General features: G+C 42.7%; 1 protein-coding gene across 1 annotated transcript in view; it reads right to left on the bottom strand.

Moving 5' to 3' along the window:
- LCP2 (lymphocyte cytosolic protein 2) overlaps positions 1–19,199 on the bottom strand; it is a 197,971-nt gene extending 178,772 nt beyond the window's left edge. The window contains exons 1-2 of the mRNA XM_088465046.1: positions 18,942–19,199; positions 18,776–18,838 (exon numbers count right to left, since the gene is read on the bottom strand). Of these exons, the coding sequence (XP_088321172.1) occupies positions 18,776–18,838; positions 18,942–19,019 (141 nt within the window). The 5' untranslated portion in view covers positions 19,020–19,199. The remainder of the gene's footprint in view (positions 1–18,775; positions 18,839–18,941) is intronic.
- Positions 19,200–19,417: the final 218 nt, after the last annotated feature.

Here is a 19,417-nt window from a genome sequence, read left to right as displayed (position 1 = left end):
TGCATCAACAAAGTAGCAGCGCCAAGCGTGCGCCTGTGTCATAAATCAAGGGCTGGCTGGCTCGTCTGTCGAAGAGTGGTGTAACCCCCAAAGTGCCAGAAAATATTTAAAAAATATTTTTTTCTGTGTTTGTGACTTGTGTGCAGTGTCCCATAAAGGCTGTCGTCCTAAAGGGGAGCTGTAGTGTTGTCAAGGGGGTGCTCTGTCCATCAGGGGAGCTCCCCCCAAGTGCAAAAAAAAAAATATTTTTTTTCTGTTTGTGTGCGCTGTAGCCACACGTGCATCAACAAAGTAGCAGTGCCAAGCGTGCGCCTGTGTCATAAATAAAGAGCCGGCTAGCTCCTCTTTTGAAGAGTGGTATAAGCCCCAAAGTGCGCTCCAAAAAAATAAAAAATCTTTTTCTGCGTTTGTGACTTGTGTGCGCTGTAGCCGCACGTGCATCAACAAAGTAGTGCCAAGCATGCGCCTGTGTCATAAGTAAAGGGCCGCTGGCTCGTCTGTTGAAGGGTGGTGTAAACCCCCAAAGTGCCTGAAAAAAAATAAGAATTTTTTTTCTGTGTTTGTGTGTGCCTTAGCCGCATGTATATCACATAAATGGAGGATGCAGGGCAGACAGGAACAAGTTTGGACATCTGGTCCGGACTGGAGGACCTGCAAATAATTTCTGACATGTCTACTGTCACTGCATATGATACTGTCACCATTGACAGAATGGTGGAGGATTACATCGGTGACAGCATCCAAGTAGGCATGTCAGACAGTCCGTACCTGTACTGGCAGGAAAAAGAGGCAATTTGGAGGCCCCTGTACAAACTGGCTCTATTTTACCTAAGTTGCCCCCCCTCCAGTGTGTACTCCGAAAGAGTTTTTAGTGCAGCCGGGAACCTTGTCAGCGAAAGGCGTAGGAGGTTGCTTCCACAAAATGTGGAGAAGATGATGTTCATCAAAATTAATTATCAATTCTTCCAGGAAGACCAGCCTCCAGAACGTACAGAGGGACCTGTGGTGGTGGATTCCAGCGGGGACGAATTAATACTCTGTGAGGATGAGGATGTACACAACACTGAAGAGGGTGAGGAATCGTTGGATGAGGAGCATGAGGATGACATCTTGCCTCCGTAGAGCCAGTTTGTGCAGGGATAAGTTAATTGCCAGCTTGTTTTATGGGGGCCCAAACAAACCAGTCATTTCAGCCACAGTCGTGTGGCAGACCCTGGCGCTGAAATGATTGGTTTGTTATAGTGTGCATGTCCTGTTTATACAACATAAGAGTCGGCGGAAGGGCCCAAGGACAATTCCATCTTGCACCTCTTTTTCTACTTTGCATTATGTACAGTTTGGGGCCTAGTTTTTCAAACTGCCATCCTGTCTGCCACTGCAGTGTCACTCCTAGATGTGCCACGTGTTTGTGCCGCCCACTCATGTCGCTTAGCATAGTCATCCAGCTACCTCGGTGCAATCTTTTGGACTAAAAACACTATTGTGAGGTGTTCAGAATAGACTGGAAATTAGTGAAAATTAATGTTATTGGAGGTTAATAATAGCATAGAAGCAGAAAAACCCACAAATTCTGTGATTTTAGCTGTTTTTATGCTTTTTTCCGAAAAAATCAAGATCCAAAACACGTTAGGGTGGTTTTGGCAAAACCAATCCAGATCCAAAACACGAAGAAAGATCCAGATCCAAAACACAAAACACGAAAAGTGGCCGGTGCACACCCCTAATCAAAACACAGCAAATTTCCTGCACTGTATACTGCTGCATCTTTATATAATGCCCACATGATGAACCCTTGGGCTCATCTATGTAATGTGGCTCTGATACTAGTCAGTGGCCTCCCCAGCCATTTACCTCACCACACGTCACTGCAGTCCATGTATGCCGACACAATATTTAGAGACACTCTGCTCTCTATACCCGCTACCACACATGCAGTCGGCATCGCTGACATCACAATTAATCTGCTATGCAGATTGTAGGTGTAGTGCAGAGATCTGGGTCCCTCTAATCATTATCCCGGCATACACGGACTGGCAGCAGATCCCGGTAAGCCAGTCTGGCACAATAGTATAGTACATCTGTACATGAGTGGAGTTGCCTCCTCGGACCCCTGTCATCATCTCCCTACTCTCACTCTATTACCATGCACTCAGCATAATTTAGATAGAGTGGCACGAGATGGTGAGCTCTTGTGGCTAGTTGTATTTTTATAAGATGAACATTACAGGTGTTCAGACGGCAGGTGGTACTTTAGTAAGACTCTACTATTGCTGCATGCGTACTGCCATCCTGAGTACTTCACTTAACAATATTTAGGCGTAGTATTGTGCATTGCTGATGCCTATCATACGGGGAGAGGAATGTGGAGTTGGCTAGAAAAAAGATAGGCATACAGTCGCTATATAATGTAACCTACTGTCAATCGTATTTGGGTGTTTTGGTTCCAGCTGGAATAAGGTGATTAATAAATAAGGGAATAAAGGGTGTGTGGGGGAGTCTATTTAATAAAAGGTTGCTAATTACTGAATGTGTTTGTATTTTATTTTGCAATTTCCCATAATGCACTACAAGACCCAGTGTAGAGCATTTACTTTAAGAAAAAAAAAAGGAACCACAGAAGCAGTAGGGCAGTTTACTAATTTGTGAGAGGGGAACCTCCTTTTTTTATTTTGCAGCCGATCAGAAATGTAATGTGCTCAACCAATGAGAAGATTTAGGGGCATATTCAATTGGGTGCAAAAAGTCAGTTTCTGCGGAAAAGTATCGCCTGTGACGTCAGTTCGCCAGGCGAAAACTTATCCCCGTATTCAATTCCAAAGACTTTTTGCTGGTGTGGAAAGTTAATGCATTGGAATAGGCGAAAAAGATTTGCCTATGAAAGCTGTAGAAAAAAGGGCAGAATTGGAGTTTTGGGGTGCAAATTTGCTGGAACCACCCTGCACCCTTGGGACAGCCCCCCAAAGGTAAACTGTGTAAAAAAAAAGTTTAAAAAATACTTAAGCACACCCCCAAAAAATTACTTTGAAAAAGGGGGCGAAAAAATACAAAGTTGGGGGACAAACTTAAAAAGTAGCGAAATAGACTCCATGGGAGCCCCAAATATGTCCCAGGTGTTTTTAATTTTGCAGGTGGTTGCGGCAGGTGGATTTTTTAAATTTTTTAAAACTTCACATTAGCAACTTTAAATTATGCTAGCACCCATTTCCATGTACCCCAAATTTGCTGGGACTACTTATTATTCTGCAAAAAAACTGCTAAAAGCTATTCTTCACCACTTCTGCAAAGACGCTAATTAGTAGCTATTGAGATCATTTAAGTACCCCAAATACCTTCAGCAGGCCTATTCGGGGTATCTATAGTGATCCCCAATGTCAGTGCATCATTTGGGGGTGTCAGGCTGATTTCCCCAAATCTGACAGGACTTTTCGCAAGGTCTGAATTCGCCAGGTTCCATTTTCGACGATTTCTAATTGAATACGGGGATAAGCGGGGACGAGCGCATGGAAAACCTGCGATGTCGGCAAAAACTCCGGCACGTGAAAAGTACGGGACTTTTCGCTCCTAATTGAATATACCCCTATGTATACTCAATAATTGGGAACTGCCTTTGAGAGAATGCAGCCAATGACAAATTAGAGTATTTAGTGTACGCTACCAATAAGAAGTGTTTGTTTAAAGATACTGGAGATGACACAGAAGTAAAAGCATTAGCAGTCGTGGCTGTGTCTTTTGGTGCAACCGCTACTGCCAATTACTGTATTTACAAACAAATGATAGATTACTCTATCTAAATGACTTTGGACAAGGTGTCAGTTGTTTGATTAGTGTTCCTGGGTTGAAGTAGGTAAGTTCTATCTATAGCTAATGGTTCTTTAAGAGCTTTTTCTACGATATCTTCAGGATATCTCTTTTCCTAAAAATCATTTCACATGGAGTTGACTATTAAATCAAATAGGCCTACATCCAGAAGCGAACAGTTTCTGTGTAATTGCATCAGCTGTCACATTTGGATGTTGAGTTTCCATGGATTGTGGTAAGCGCTCCTAGAATGAAGATAGGAGATAGTACTAACCAGTGGTGGCTCCAGAGGTGGGACTGCAGCACTGTCTAAAATTCAAATAGGGGAGCCACACCAACTGCCACACCAAACGCTGCCAAACATCACTGGCTGGGACTCACTGGCAGTTGGTATGGCTCCATTATTTGAATTTTGGACTGTGCTGCAGCTCCACCTCTGGAGCACCCACTGGTACTAACCTTTTTCTTGTAATTATAACTTTGGATCATGTCAATGCAATTCCTGTCATACTGTACGTACACATGACGTTACATTAAAAGTATTAGTGTTAAGAGAAGAAACAAAGAATTGTGCAAAGTTAACTTCCCCATCAAAAATAATAAAAACATATATATAATTTCCATAGAAAACCAGGGGTGAATGCACCAGTCTCCTCCCCACCCCCCTACACATACACACATACACACACACATCAAGATCTTGAAATGCCCCGACGTATAGGTTAGGATAGCTAGGTATGAACCTGGTTCCCATGGCCGTACCCATCACCTAAAGGAAAAAAAGTGTCCAAAATAAAAATGATTGTTTGTCAAGTAAAACAATGTGTGCTAATAGAAAAGATTCAGAATATTGGTATACAATGATTGAACAAACAGAGGACCTCATTCAGAGTCAATTGCTTGCTGCAAGCGATCGCTCTGAATGACGGTGGCCGCTTACTTTTTTAAGTGCCGCCTCCTGGTCAATCGCTAGGCTATGGGTTACCACCCACAGCTCTTGCGATCGACCAGGGTGATGGTCGTGATGGTCAAGACCATCGCGACCATCGGTGCTTGCGACGAGACCCTAAGGTTGGGTCTCATCAACTGCAAGCCCCAGGGAGCTTCCTGCTTGGATCGAGCAGGAAGCTCTCCACTGACATCATTGCTGATGTCAGTGGGGCTGCCCCCAAATGGCAAGCGTTCTGTCGGGAACGCCTCAGTTTGGTCGGCCACGCCCCCTGCCTGCTTCCCAAACAGGGCGAGCTGTCACTCACCATCCACAGCTCGCCCCCTTTGGTGTGAGACCCGTAGCGACGGAGCACCTGTCGCTAGCCGGGTCTCTTGCATGTGCACGTCGGAGCCGGCTCCGACGTGCGCATGCCCAGTGGGGAAACATCAACCCGGTTGGGAGCGCTCAGCACTTGCGACCGGGTCTGAATGACCCCCAGAGTGAGTAAGGCCTATGACTCGATCCACTTTAAAGTATGAATGTGGCTTCCAAAAATATTACCGTTGTACTGAAAATAAGATAGAATAAAGGATAAGTTAGACATCAAGGAATTAATACCAGAAAAATGGGATGGCTGGGGGGTGAAATTAATGATCTGTGTTCTTTAAGAAGGTGATAATAGATAGAAATGGTGAGAATGTGATGTACAGAAATCGCTATTTCTTCCTGGACAATACCCGTTCTTCTGTTGCTGAATCCAGAAGACTCGAGTTCATTTAGGAAAAGGAGGGTGGGAATAACCTCCAAGACTTTGTAATAGGAAGGAGCCTGAAGTTGTCTAAAAGCCTTGGTCATGTAATCCTTCCTGTCTTGGATGAGCAAACCAGCCCCAAGTCCACTTCTTTACTGATTATGGATGTATCTTTGGTGAGATTCTTACATGCTCTTCTTTCCTTGTTTGCTAAATTGGATTTTATTATAAAGATTATTTTGTGCTTTCAAACACATTCTTTTAAAGTCATCTAAAGTAATCTTATAAAAGCATTCAATATTGGCATTTCTAGACTAAAAAGGAAATTATTCAGATTTATGTCTTTAAGCTCTTCTGGATTCCTTTATATCAAATATATTACATAAATTGATATTCAAAGTTCTTCTAATATTCTGAGGGAATTGGATGCTTGAATATCCAATATAACAGGAATAGAATCATCCTTATCCTTCTTAAGGGTTTTATATGCAAAGTACTGTTTACAACATAGAAATCTAATGTATCTAGTATTCAGATCTACAAATAGATCCTATATATTAGAGGTGGATGAGGGTGCGAATGTAAGACCTTTATTGAGAAGGGACAATCAATTGGCGTCCGAATTAGCGGATGATAGTTTAACACCGTTAGTAAATTTATTGTTAGGGACTAGAATCTTCTTATGTTTTTCTTTAACATGTGTTTCGCTCCCCTCCTCCCTATGGGTTTTGTTCTCTTGACATTTCGGGATACCCAATGTCTGGTATCGGTTGGAAATGTTCGGCCTCAAAAGATTGTGATTGAAATAATCTCTTAAAAAAAATCTTCTGATTCTTTCCTATATGACCCAATTTGCAGCAGCAATTTATTAGTTTATATGTGGTGAACTCTTTTAATATCTGTGGGTCTTGTTTAGTGTCGGAGGCAGACACCGCTGTATCTTTTGCCACAGTTAAAAGATGCAGGAGTTTGGGTAACCAAAGCAATACTTTAAAAGGGTTTATCCACTTTTCGCAGCTAAATCTGGAGCATTCAGGCACTCACATACTGCACATTGCTCCTTCGGGGGCGCATTAGTTAAGGCGCCCAATAAAATAATGAAATCACCTCCTTAAAGTATTGTAGAATTGATTACTAGAAGTTTACAGAAAATACTGTTAGTATAAATCACATTTAAATCCATGTGAGTAAGTAGCACGTTGTGAGTCAGTTTTTTTTAAATCCCCCCTCTTGAAATCCTGAGTTACAACTGAAGACACATTTCTGATTAAACTGAGATTATGGGGAAGAGGAAAACTTCTCTCTTCGTAAGATGTGAGTAAACATTTTGTAGAAAAGTTCCCATCTTTGGTAACTTTTAATGATAAAATATTCATCATGAGGACTTCAAAAAGTGAACAGCATAGATGTCGACTGGATAATTAATTGAACATGATTTAAAGTGGGACCTTGAAATAAGTATACAGGAAGATTATATCCGTTCATTATATGCTACACAATAAGCATTATTATCCATTTCAAAACCTGGATAATCGATATTTCCAGTCAGGGGATAGTTGTGCAGGTAAGTGAACTGAGGCATAGTGGTTAGCATTGCTGTCTCACAGCACTGAGGTCATGAGTTAAATTTCCAGTCATGGCGCACCTGTGTGGAGTTTGCATGCTCCCCCCATGTTTGCATGGGTTTTCCTCTGGGTGCACCAGCTACATCCCATACTCCAACAACATACCTGTAGGTTAATTGGATTATGAAGTAAAAGTAGCATGTGCTTGTGCACACTTGTACGTTAGGCAATTTAGACTGCAAGTTTCAATGGGGGCGCAACTAAATGGAATTACATATATTCTCTTTACATCCCTGCATTTATTGGTGGCCCTATGTTAATAAACAAAGATATTGAATGTTTCAGGCAGGGCATTTAAGCAGGTTGGGCATTCATCAATTTGTCACTTTGGTAGTTTCCTTGTCAGCCTTTCCCCCTCGCAGTAGAGACCCTTCAGCTCAAATCACCCACATTATTTTCTGAAATGTAGCTCACCTCTGAATCAGTGTAATATTGGTGTCTTATTGTGAGATATTTAGCTAACAGTGAACATTTTCATTCACTCTAACCATCTAATGACTGTTACATTTTGCTGGCAAACATTTCAGGAAATGCCTTAATGGATTATAATTAGGGATGTGCGCCGGACCATTTTTGCCGGATTTGGATTTGGTTCTAATTCGTCGTCCGGCTTTGGATTTGGATTTGGATTTGCCAAACTGCGGTGACTGGCTTTGGATTTGGATTTGGATTTGGATTTTTTTACAAAAATTGACAAAAAAAGCTAAAATCACATAAATTGGTCTTTTTTTTCTTCCTAGAGTATTATTAACCTCAATAACATTAATTTCCAGTCAATTTAGACCATATCACAGCTTATAATATTGTTTTCAACATTATTGGCCAAAGGTTGCAGTGAGCTGACTGGTTACTAAGCGACAAAGCAGCGGCACAACGACACAGACACCACAGTATAAAGCACATCTATGACACATTGCCACACAGCAGTGGCAGAAATGAAAAGTAGTGCACCCACCCAGTGGGGTACGGCCAGCAGAGTCACAGTACTTGTTTACAAAGTGGGCTACGGCCCTAGGAGTCACAGTGCACAATCTTATTCGCATTACACCGCACATAGGGCCTGATTCACATTACACCATAAAGTATTTTTACACAATGCCCACAGTAGTGACCCTTTTACACAATGCCCACAGTAGCGGTGTCCCTTACACAATGTCCCCCAGCAGTGGTGCCACCTATGCAGTCCCTTTAGTAGTAGGGTCCACTATGCAGTGCCCCCAGTAGAATGCCCCCCAGTAGTATGCCCCCCATTAGCAGGCCCCCCCAGTAGTATGCCCCCCATTAGCATGCCACCCAGTAGTATGCCCCCCCAGTAGTATGCCCCCCATTAGCATGCCACCCAGTAGTATGCCCCCCCAGTAGTATGGCCCCGCCAGTAGTATGGCCCCCCCCAGTAGTAGGCTGCACCAGTAGCAAGCCCCCCCCAGTAGTAGGCTGCCCCAGTAGTAGCCCCCCCTGTAGTATGGGCCCCCCCTGTAGTATGGCCCCCCTGTAGTAGGCTGCCCCAGTAGCAGCCCCCCCAGTAGTAGTAAGCCCCCCCAGTAGTATGCCCCCCCCCAGTAGCAGGCCCCTCAGTAGTATGGCCCCCCAGTAGCAGACCCCCCCCAGTAGTATAGCCCCCCCAGTAGCAGGCCCCTCTGTAGTATGACCCCCCCAGTAGTATAGCCCCCCCAGTAGCAGACCCCCCCCAGTAGTGCAGACCCCCCCCAGTAGTATGGCCCCCCCGCACCCCCAGTAGCGCCCCCGGCCCTTGCACAAATAAAAAAATAAAAACTTACCTGTATCCCCGCTCCCGCGCCGTCCGCTCTGTCACACGCTGAGGAGGGAGCCGGAAGACGGAGCTCATGTGTGAGCTCCAGCCGGCTCCCTCTGTGCAGCAGCCAATGAGAGTCTGTGTGACTCTCATTGGCTGCTGTAACAAACACACAGCTGCCGCTGGCGGCTGTGTGTCTGTGTAGGACAGAGCGCTATCACTGCGCTCTGCCCTACACGCGAGGAGACCTGATGTCGGATTCTCTAGTGAGAATCCGACATCAGGCGGCCGCCGTTCGGCCCCGAACGGGGATCCGAGTCAGGCGGTGAACACCCGAACAAGGTTCGGGTGGACTCGGATCCCCAATGTTCGGAGCGGTTCGGATTCCACAGAATCCGAACCGCTCATCTCTAATTATAATAATTAAAAGTACATTTTGATAGAAAATATGAAGGACACATTTAGTGCACCATTCTGTGCAAGTCTCCCCTTTCCTCTTCTCTTGCATACAGTTTAGGTTGCGGGGAGGGAGGATTAGGTTTAGGGGTAGGGTACTTGCAGGCAGGTGTTGGTATCCTAACCCTGTCGGGATGCTGACGTCGGGATCCTGAGCACCAGCACCCGTACCCATTACCTTTTAAATATATCAATATACTTTCCTGCATACTTTCAATTGATTGAATATACAGTCAGATGCATAAATTTTGGGACATTGACAGAATTTTCATATTTTGGCCTCTATTCACCACCACAATGGCTTTGAAATGAAACAAACAAGTTGTGCTTTAACTGCAGACTTTCAGATTTAATTTGAGGGTAATTACATCCAAATCAGGTGAACGGTGTAGGAATTACAACGGTTTCTATATGTGCCTCCCACTTTTTAAGGGGCCAAAAGTAATGGGACATACTAAACAATCCTAAATCTAACTTTAATTTTGTAATACTTTGTTGCAAATCCTTTCAGGCAATTACAGCCTGAAGTCTGGAACGCATAGACATCACCAGACACTGGGTTTCATCCCTGGTGATGCTCTGCAAGGCCTCTACTGCAAATGTCTTCAGTTCCTGCTTGTTCTTGGGGCATTTTCTCTTCATTTTTGTCTTCATCAAGTGAAATGCATGCTCATTCGGATTCAGGTCAGGGGATTGACTTGGCCATTGCATAACATTCCATTTTTTAGCCTTAAAAAACTCTTTGGTTGCTTTTGCAGTATGCTTCGGGTCATTGTCCATCTGCACTGTGGAGCGCCGTCCAATGAGTTCTGAAGCATTTGACTGAATATCAGCATATAATATTGCGTGAAACCCTTCAGAATTCTGCTGCTTTTGTCAGCAGTCACATCATCAATAAATACAAGGGAACTAGTTCCATTGGCAGCCATACATGCCCACGCCATTACACTACCACCACCATGCTTCACTGATGATGTGGTATGTTTTGGATAATGAGCAGTTCCTTTCCTTCTCCATACCCTTCTCTTCCCATCACTCTGGTACAAGTTGATCTTTGTCTCATCTGTCCATAGGATGTTGTTCCAGATCTGTAATGGCTTTTTTAGATGTTGTTTGGCAAACTCTAATCTGGTCTTCCTGTTTTTGTGGCTCACCAATGGTTTACATCTTGTGGTGAACCCTCTATATTCACTCTTGTAAAGTCTTCTCTTGATTGTTGACTTTGACACATATACACCTACCTCCTGGAGAGTGTTCTTGATTTGGCCAACTGTTGTGAAGGGGTTTTTCTTCACCAGGGAAATAATTCTTCTGTCATCCACCACAGTTGTTTTCCGTGGTTTTCCGGGTCTTTTGGTGTTGCTGAGCTCTCCGGTGCGTTCTTTCTTTTTAAGAATGTTCCAAACAGTTGATTTGGCCAGACCTAATGTTTTTGCTATCTCTCTGATGGGTTTGTTTTGATTTTTCAGCCTGATGATGGCTTTCTTCACTGATAGTGACAGCTCTTTGGATCTCATATTGAGAGTCGACAGCAACTGATTCCAAATGCAAATGTCACACCTAGAATCAACTCCAGACCTTTTACCTGCTTAATTGATAATGAAATAACAAGGGAATAGCCCACACCTGTCCATGAAATAGCTTTTGAGTTGTTAGTCCCATTACTTTTGACCCCTTAAAAAGTATGAGGCAAATATAGAAACCGTTGTAATTCCTACACGGTTCACCTGATTTGGATGTAATTACCCTCGAATTAAATCTGAAAATCTGCAGTTAAAGCAGATGTTTGTTTCATTTCAAAGCCATTGTGGTGGTGAATAGAGGCCAAAATATGAAAATTCTGTCAATGTCCCAATATTTATGCACCTGACTGTATTTTATTAAATTAAAATTATGAATATTCCTTGTAAAAGATATCTAATATGTCCTATATACATATACCTCAACCCTAAAGGTTCTCAGAATGTATTTTAAGTATAGCTTCCTGTTTATATAACATGTACTGTTTATCATTATTTTGTTCCTCTTATGAATTATTACAACTATTGGTTATTTTTATATTAATTATTTATCACAACAAGAATTGTTGTTATTATGGAAAATATATGTGTTTTCTACATTCATATTTGTATACATATTTCAATTATTATTTTAGCTTTTCTAATGAAAAATTTATCAATATATAATCATGAATATTTGTCTATTAAATATAATAAATTAACTACTATTTGTATCAATCTGAAACAAAGCCCTGTTTAGACCCTGCAGGAAATATAATATTTAAGACTCAGCAGCCACACAGATATGTACATGTCTAGGTACATTTTTAGGTTGAGATGAGATCCACACATATGGGGCCTAATTCAAAGATGTGCGCTAATCCGATGGTTAGCACACATCTCCGATTGTGCCGGTCTGCGCCAGTGCAAGACCTGCACTGCACATGTGCAGTACGGGTCCTGTTTGACAGTATTGACAGTCTGCTGCCGTTTCTGGCCAAGATGGGGGCAGCGACGGCCTCCGTTTCGCCAAACGGAGGCATGTTGCCACCTTTGGGGGGGGAGGGAAGAGGCCAGGGATCTCTGTTGGCTGATGAAGATGTCCTGGCCTCTTTTCAGCAACTGCGTTCGCCAGCTTGAGTCCCATGGTCACTCAGCTGGCAGAGGATCACACAGATGTTCCGATGCTGCGTCTATGGACTACCATAACTATGCCTTACCATAACAGTGCTATCACAGCTGCTAACATGAAAGCAGCTGCGATAGCAATAGCGTTGGACTATGAATCACCCCCATAGTACACCATACACTCACCAAATTGCCCCCCTACACATACACATTTTACATAAGAGCTACTTTTCTCCACCACCACAGGTACATATTAAGCATTACAGAGCTGTAAAACTCAGCAATCTAGCTATAAGTTTATAGCAGCACACATTAGGATTTAAACAAACAACATAAGCAAAATACTCACTGCTTAAAAGCTTAAAGAAAGAGATATATAATTACTATCTTTTATTTATAAGGCGCTACAAAGGTTCCACATCGCTGTACAGGATGGATGGAACATCCAACAAAATTACATAGTACATAGGGGACCACACTATACAGTTATAGATACTGTAGGTTCACAACTTTTCATACATCTAAATATCTATAATAACAATCATAATCCACAGATTTCATAATTATTTAGGGATCACTGGAGAGGGAGAGAGGGCACTGATCACAAGAGCTGACAAGCTAGACCAGGCATGTCAAACTCGCGGCCCGCGGTCCGCATGCGGCCAAAATAAACATTTTATGCGGCCCAACAGTGTGGGCCCAAATACATTTATTATGCGGAACAGTCACCCCTGCCGCGATCAGAGCTGAGCTCCGATCGCGGAAGGGGTGACTGGGCCACATAATATTTGTGTTTACTCTATTTAAAATTGGAACACTGGTCTCTGAAGCAATCAGAGACTAAAGAAACCTCTGATCGCTTCACAGTCCAGCGTTCCCAGTGATGCAGTTCCTGGGTGCGTGGGTGACATCATGACGTTACCTGCGTCACCCACGATGAGAGGAGCCTGCTCTCCTGGATCTAGTTAGATCCAGTCAGCGGTAGCGTCTACGCGGGAGCGGTGCCCAGCAGCCAGCATGGAGAGGTAAGTAAGAGAGAGGTAAGTACTGCACAGGGGAGTGGGACCTGTTCTATACTGGGAGCGGGCACAGCATAAGGGGCATTACTGGGGGCACTACTAGGGGCATTACTGGAGGCACAACATAAGGGGCACTACCAGGGGCATTACTGGGGGCACAGCATAAGGGGCACTACTGGGGCACTGCTTAATGGACACTAATGCAGGAGGCATTGCATAAGGGGCACTTCTGGGGGCACTGCATAAGGAGCATTACTGGGGCACTGCATAAGGGGCACTGCATAATGGATATTACTGGGGCACTGTGTAAGTGGCTCTAATACAGGGGGCACTGCATAAGGGGCACTACTGGGGGCACTGCATACGGCATTACTGGGGGCACTGCATAATGGACACTACCGGGGGTAAGCGTAAGGGGCTCTAATACAGGGGGCACTGCATAATGGGCTCTAATACAGGGGGTATTGCATAAAGGGCACTACTACAGGGGGAACTGCATATAAAACTTTTTTTCTTGCGGCCCACACACTCTTAGAACTTGAATATTCTGCTTGGTTGATATTTTGAGTTTGACATGCCTGATCTAGAGGGCTGTGGGTGGTCACACAGGGAGATGGGCGCATAGCTGGTGATTGCGGAGTCTGCAGTATAATGAGGAAGGCTTGTAGGTTTTATAAAGAGATGAGTTTTGAGGGTATGTTTGAAGGCTGGGATGCTGGGAGAGTGTCTGATATAGGGAGGGAGGTCATGCCAGAGCATGGCAGCAACACAAGAGAAGTCAAGGGACCAGGAGTAGAAGGAAGTGATCAGAGAGGGTGCCAGGCATTATCACTGCATTAGAAATTAAAATAAAAAAGAACGAGAAAAAATAAATAAAAGAGCTATAAACAATAAGAACTATAAACCTGTAAGGGCATAAAAGCCACCCAGGCAGAAAAAGCAATGACTGAGCTACAAGGACAATTGCTTAACTGTTATGTTACAGATACGCCTGGGACCAGGTAAGACTGTAATGTGTACACTCAGCCAAAACCCTTGAGCAACTGTGCCATGGTAATACCTCCATTTACTACAAAACCAGGACCGTTACTCCCGAGCTCTCCGTCTTGGCAGCAGAAACAACTCCTCAGAAGTGCAGGTAACCCAAAAACAATTTATGCTGCACTATGAACAGTCTTATCTGTCTAATAGTGGTGTAATCCGTGGCTGTCATTTGCTACACTGAGAAATTGCTATCAAGATAAACCAAATAACATTTTGCCGCTTGTCATATGTTTTTCAATTCCTTTTAAATAGCAGTTAGTAACTATATATATGCAGTATATATATATATATATATATATATATATATATATATATATATATGTATATATACACACACATACAGTATATAATCATGTAACAAATTACCAATTAAGTGATTTTGTTATTTTGCTGCTGGCCACATTTCAGTATAAGTCAGGCAAACACCACCACTGCACCCCCTACCACTTAAGAAGCAGGTCTCACATGTTAAATGCCTCAGCCACTGTGGGGAAATTTGAGGAAAGCAAGAACCTCTTCCTGTTAGGTGTTTTTTGCCCTTTGAACTCCTGGCAGCATAGAAACTAGTTAGGGCTTCATCATGACTTCTTGCACAATGCTGTCAACCACTAACATATACAGTATGAGATCAGATTTTTATACATCTATTTCTTTGATTTCCCATGAGAGCCGTGTACAGTCTTATTATATGGCAACAGCACAAAAACGTAATCACTTAATAGCAAAACAGATCTATACCTGGTATAATTCTCTATAATGAAGTATCTGCACAAACAAAAACACATACAGCAGCATAGACATAGTTGTTGAAAATTTCCAGGTGAATTCATTGACCTCAATGTCTTGTGGTTAAATAAAGAAGAAAATTCTAGAAGCTGATTAGCAACAAATAAATTTGTATGTGCGAAAGGACCAATGGGATCATTCTCTAACTTAACAGTTAAAATGTTAAGGGCTTCTGTAAGCCGCTGCTTCCCGGCGAGTTGCGGGTACTGTACATATTTAAAACGCCACCCGGAGTCAGTGTAAAGCCCGGCATGCTTTACACTGACTCCGGGTGCCGTTTTAAATATGTACCTGCAAGTTGCAACCCACCCGGAAACAGCGGGTTACAGAGGCTGCTGCTTTGTACATTCTCCCCTAAAAGTGAATTGAGGATCTCTTTTAGGAGTCTGTGGGCAAAATTTACTAAGCGGCGGTTTGACGGCGATTTCTATTCTATTCTAAACCCTGGGGGTTTGGTGACAGGTTCTATTCTATTCTAAACCCCGGGGGTTTGGTGGCAGGTTCTATTCTATTCTAAACCCCGGGGGTTTGGTGGCAGGTTCTATTCTATTCTAAACCCCGGGGGTTTGGTGGCGGTTTTGCAGCGGTTTCTAAATGACAGCCCTGTTATATTCTATTCTAAAATGTGTTTTGACTGTGGTTTGGCGGTGGTTTTGCTATCTGCAGATTTAGTAAGGCCAAAACCGCTGCAAAATTCCCATCAAAACACATTTCTCCTACTTTTGTATAAATTAATGACCCCATTTATCAATGAATCTAAATACCAGTGGTATATTTTGTTTAGTATCGCAGTGATACTAACGGATATGCCACTGGTATTGACCATTACTTACCCCTCCAGCGAGGTCCAGCAACAATCTCCCTCAGCGGTGTCTTCTCTTCTGTTGCTAGTAGCCTGTTGCTGCCAGCCAAGAAATGTGTTACTACTACTGATGTGAATGTGGATGTATTATTATGGGGGTACGGGGAAGAATTGTGTTACTATTGATATGAAGGGGGATGTGCAATTATGGGGGTATGGAAAAGAACTGTGTTACTGTAAATGTGAGAGGGATGTGTTACTATCGGGCTATAGGGAAGAAATGTGTTACTGCAGATGTGAAGGGGTGATGTATTATTATGGGGGTACGGGGAAGAAATGTGTTACTACTGATGTGAATGGGGATGTATTATTATGGGGGTACGGGGAAGAAATGTGTTACTACTGATGTGAAGGGGGATGTGTAATTATGGGGGTATGGTAAAGAACTGTGCTACTGTAAAGGTGAGGGGGATGTGTTACTATTGGGGGTACGGGGAAGTAATGTGTTACTGTAAAGGTTAGGAGGATGTGTTACTATAGGAGTACGGGGAAGAAATGTGTTACTACTGATGTGAATGGGGATGTGTAATTATGGGGGTATGGTAAAGAACTGTGCTACTGTAAAGGTGAGGGGGATGTGTTACTATGGGGATATAGAGAATAAATGTGTTACTGCAGATGTGAGGAGGATGTATTACAATGGGGGTACGGGGAAGAAATGTGTTACTGTACAGGTTAGAAGGATGTGTTACTATAGGAGTACAGGGAAGAAATGTGTTACTACTGATGTGAGGGCAAAGAACTGTGTAACTACAAAGGTAAATGGAGGAATGTGTTACTACGGAGGTGAGGAAATGTGTAACTATAGAAGTGAAGCAGGTGTAAGAAGTACAGTATGTTAAAGGGAAGGGGTGGAAGAAAGAGCTGTATTGCTACACTACAGAGGTGGGGAAATTGTCACAGGGGAGGAGTGGGTAAGACATGAGATACAGAGGCATAGCTACGTCCTTTCAGTTGCTTCCACTAAAAAGTGTGACACATAATTCTGTTTCGTTGGATATGTTTTAATGATGTTAACAGTTAAGACATAGCGGCAAATACGTTCCTGACCTGCAGTACATAATTTACAAAGTACTGTAAAATGTTATTGCAATCCCTTCAAATAACTACACTCTTCCAGAGTGTCCTTTGGTTACTTGTCACATACAGAGCAGCGTTACAGCACAGTAGCATGTTAAAATATTGCACACTGTGTAGCTTTACTATTATGTTTGTAGTAGGTTGCTCCTCACATGTATTCCAGTCTCTCTCACCAAATAGAGACTCTATTCATGTTTGATGAATGTACTCAAAGTGGCTTCACTCGAGAGTCACAATATGGCCAACATCTCCCCGCTTAGTTTTTATTCTTTAAGCTGTAGGGGACCTACATATACTAATGTCATACAGTGGTGTTGTTTTGGCGTTGGTGAGGGCACACTGTCACTATATTAGCCCTGGCACCGCTCTCATTAAAGAATTCAAGCAGTCCGAATTTAGCAGTGACAAAGACGGCTGTTACAGCAAAAGCTCTCTGTTGTCAAATTATTCATTGTAAGTTCAGCTAGGAATTCAAAAGTGCTTGCAACCCCATCGTCACCCCTCACAATATCCCCAATCACCTACAGCCTGCACAGAAGCCCCAATCACCTACACCCTGCACAGAAGCCCCAATCACCTACACCCTGCACAGGAGCCCACATCACATTTCTCCCTACACAGAAGCTCTCAACACCTCACCCCCTCACAGCAGCCAGCCCTCAGCATCCTCTTCTTCTCTCCCTCAGTACCTGCTCTTTTCTAACTCAGCATTCCCTTTCTTTAATTCAGCGTCCCTCTGCTTTTCTTCAGTGTCCCCCTCCCTCCCTCAGCATATCCCCTTCTCTCCCTCAGTGTCCCACTCCTTTTCTCCCTCAGCATCCCCCACTGTGTGTATTCGAGTGAGCACATAAATCTGTGAATTAGCAGCTTCACCATTTTGTGAGTGACACCAATCCATGATAGTGCTGAATCAGCAGTTAACCACAGGGTGTGATGGCATACCATATCTGTATTGCGCAAGTAACACTTCCAATTCACCCATAATGATCAGAATTTCATTGCTTTTTTGAGTTTGAGTGGTAGAATTTCATTAGTTCTCTAAAATTGCAGATGATGTGTAAGAAGCATTAATAGCAAATGTTATTCCATAAGATTCTTGGCTATAGCTAGCAGCAGTGACAGTAGTTTTACCACTCACCAGGCCAGACGGTACTCTATCAATTAATGCGTGAGCTGGCTTACAGGCTCCCGCTTGTGCATTGGAACTGGAAACCCAGAGTAAGGATTCCAGTTCCATATTCAATAACAGAAAAAGTTGAAAGTTTATTTGTGTTTTAGAGAAACATTTTTTTTTAATTCTTGCAAACAAATTAAAAATGTTTTGTTTTAATAAAAAAGATACTTGGTAAATATGCAGAAGCCCTAACTTCTGATACTCAAATATTTGCAGTATATTCAGGCTTACTGCCTGATAAATAGACCCTTTAGATGAGGTTTAAAGCTTGGGCCATTGGTGCATGGCCTGCACTAATCTAGGACCTCTGTCAAGTGCAAAAATTAGGATTCGGGATTTGTAATACAGTTGTGTAAAGTAGTACGTCTATCTTTCACTTGCATCAAGTAATACAGATTTTAAAATATTAAAGGGAGCAGCCCATTCGCTAATCGGGGCTGTGTTACCTTTTTTCTGCTGAGCATTAAGGAGCAATGTCATGTCTGGCAATTTCTCCATCCTTCTGAAATTGCTCAAACATCTTTGTGTAAACAAATGTACATTATAAATGTTCCAATCTCCTCCTCTGAGTTACAATGATGTTAAGCCCAGCTGCAGCCACTTTAATGGATTCATATTAATCTTATACAGACGGTTTAGACACAACACAACGCTGCAGCATTTTCAACTTACCAACATAAATTGAGATGCAATGCTTACATGGCGATTGTACATAGATGGAAATTTAGGCAGTACATAGTAAGCATTATGAAATACGACAAAATTAAAAATAGATTTCATAAGAACACTTTTTTTTCTTTCCTTCAAAAAGTTTGAGCCTTGGATTAACCCTTTATAATAGCATGCACTATGTAGATGTCGAAGCTTACCAAAAATCTTTTCCCGGTAATCCCTTGCTTTTTAATCAATTTTTGACAATCTTTGAGGTTGCACTAAATAACAAAAAAAAAGTTTATTGTAGGGTTACTAAGGTATATTAATTGCTTAAAAACATGCCACAAACCATTTATCGCAGCACAAAGATACCAGACTCACCTTTTTAAAATAACCGATGAGAGATTCAGGACTCCAGGAGCTTACTTCAGTGCAGGATGGTACCGTTCGAAAATCCATTTGCTTTGTTACAGGAACAACTGGACAGTTCAGTTCATAACAGAAAAAAAATAATTTTCCAGGTTAAATAGAGTATTAGTGTAAAAAGCCCGAACTGCAAGAGGCAAAAGAGATCCTTTGGATTTTCCAACCTTCTGAGTTGCCCAGGTCATTTAGTTGGATACAAGGTACAGTGTTGCTCGTCTCCTAATACACAGCCAAATGCTGAAACATCTTCCACAAGAGTGACAACTTCCCCCAAATGACGGGTGCTCATTTCTCAGAAAAGTCAGCACATTTCCTTTACCACTTCCTTATATGAAGCATGATGAAGTTAAATAAACTGCAGTCAACAAGGATAGTACAAGTTCCTTTCAACTAGGGGTGAGCGGGTTCGGATTTCTGAAATCCGAACCCCA

Source organism: Taudactylus pleione, unplaced genomic scaffold (genome assembly GCF_031769625.1).
Source record: "Taudactylus pleione unplaced genomic scaffold, aTauple2 ptg001827l, whole genome shotgun sequence".
NCBI lineage: Eukaryota > Metazoa > Chordata > Amphibia > Anura > Myobatrachidae > Taudactylus > Taudactylus pleione.
This window is presented reverse-complemented; position numbering and strand designations above follow the sequence as displayed.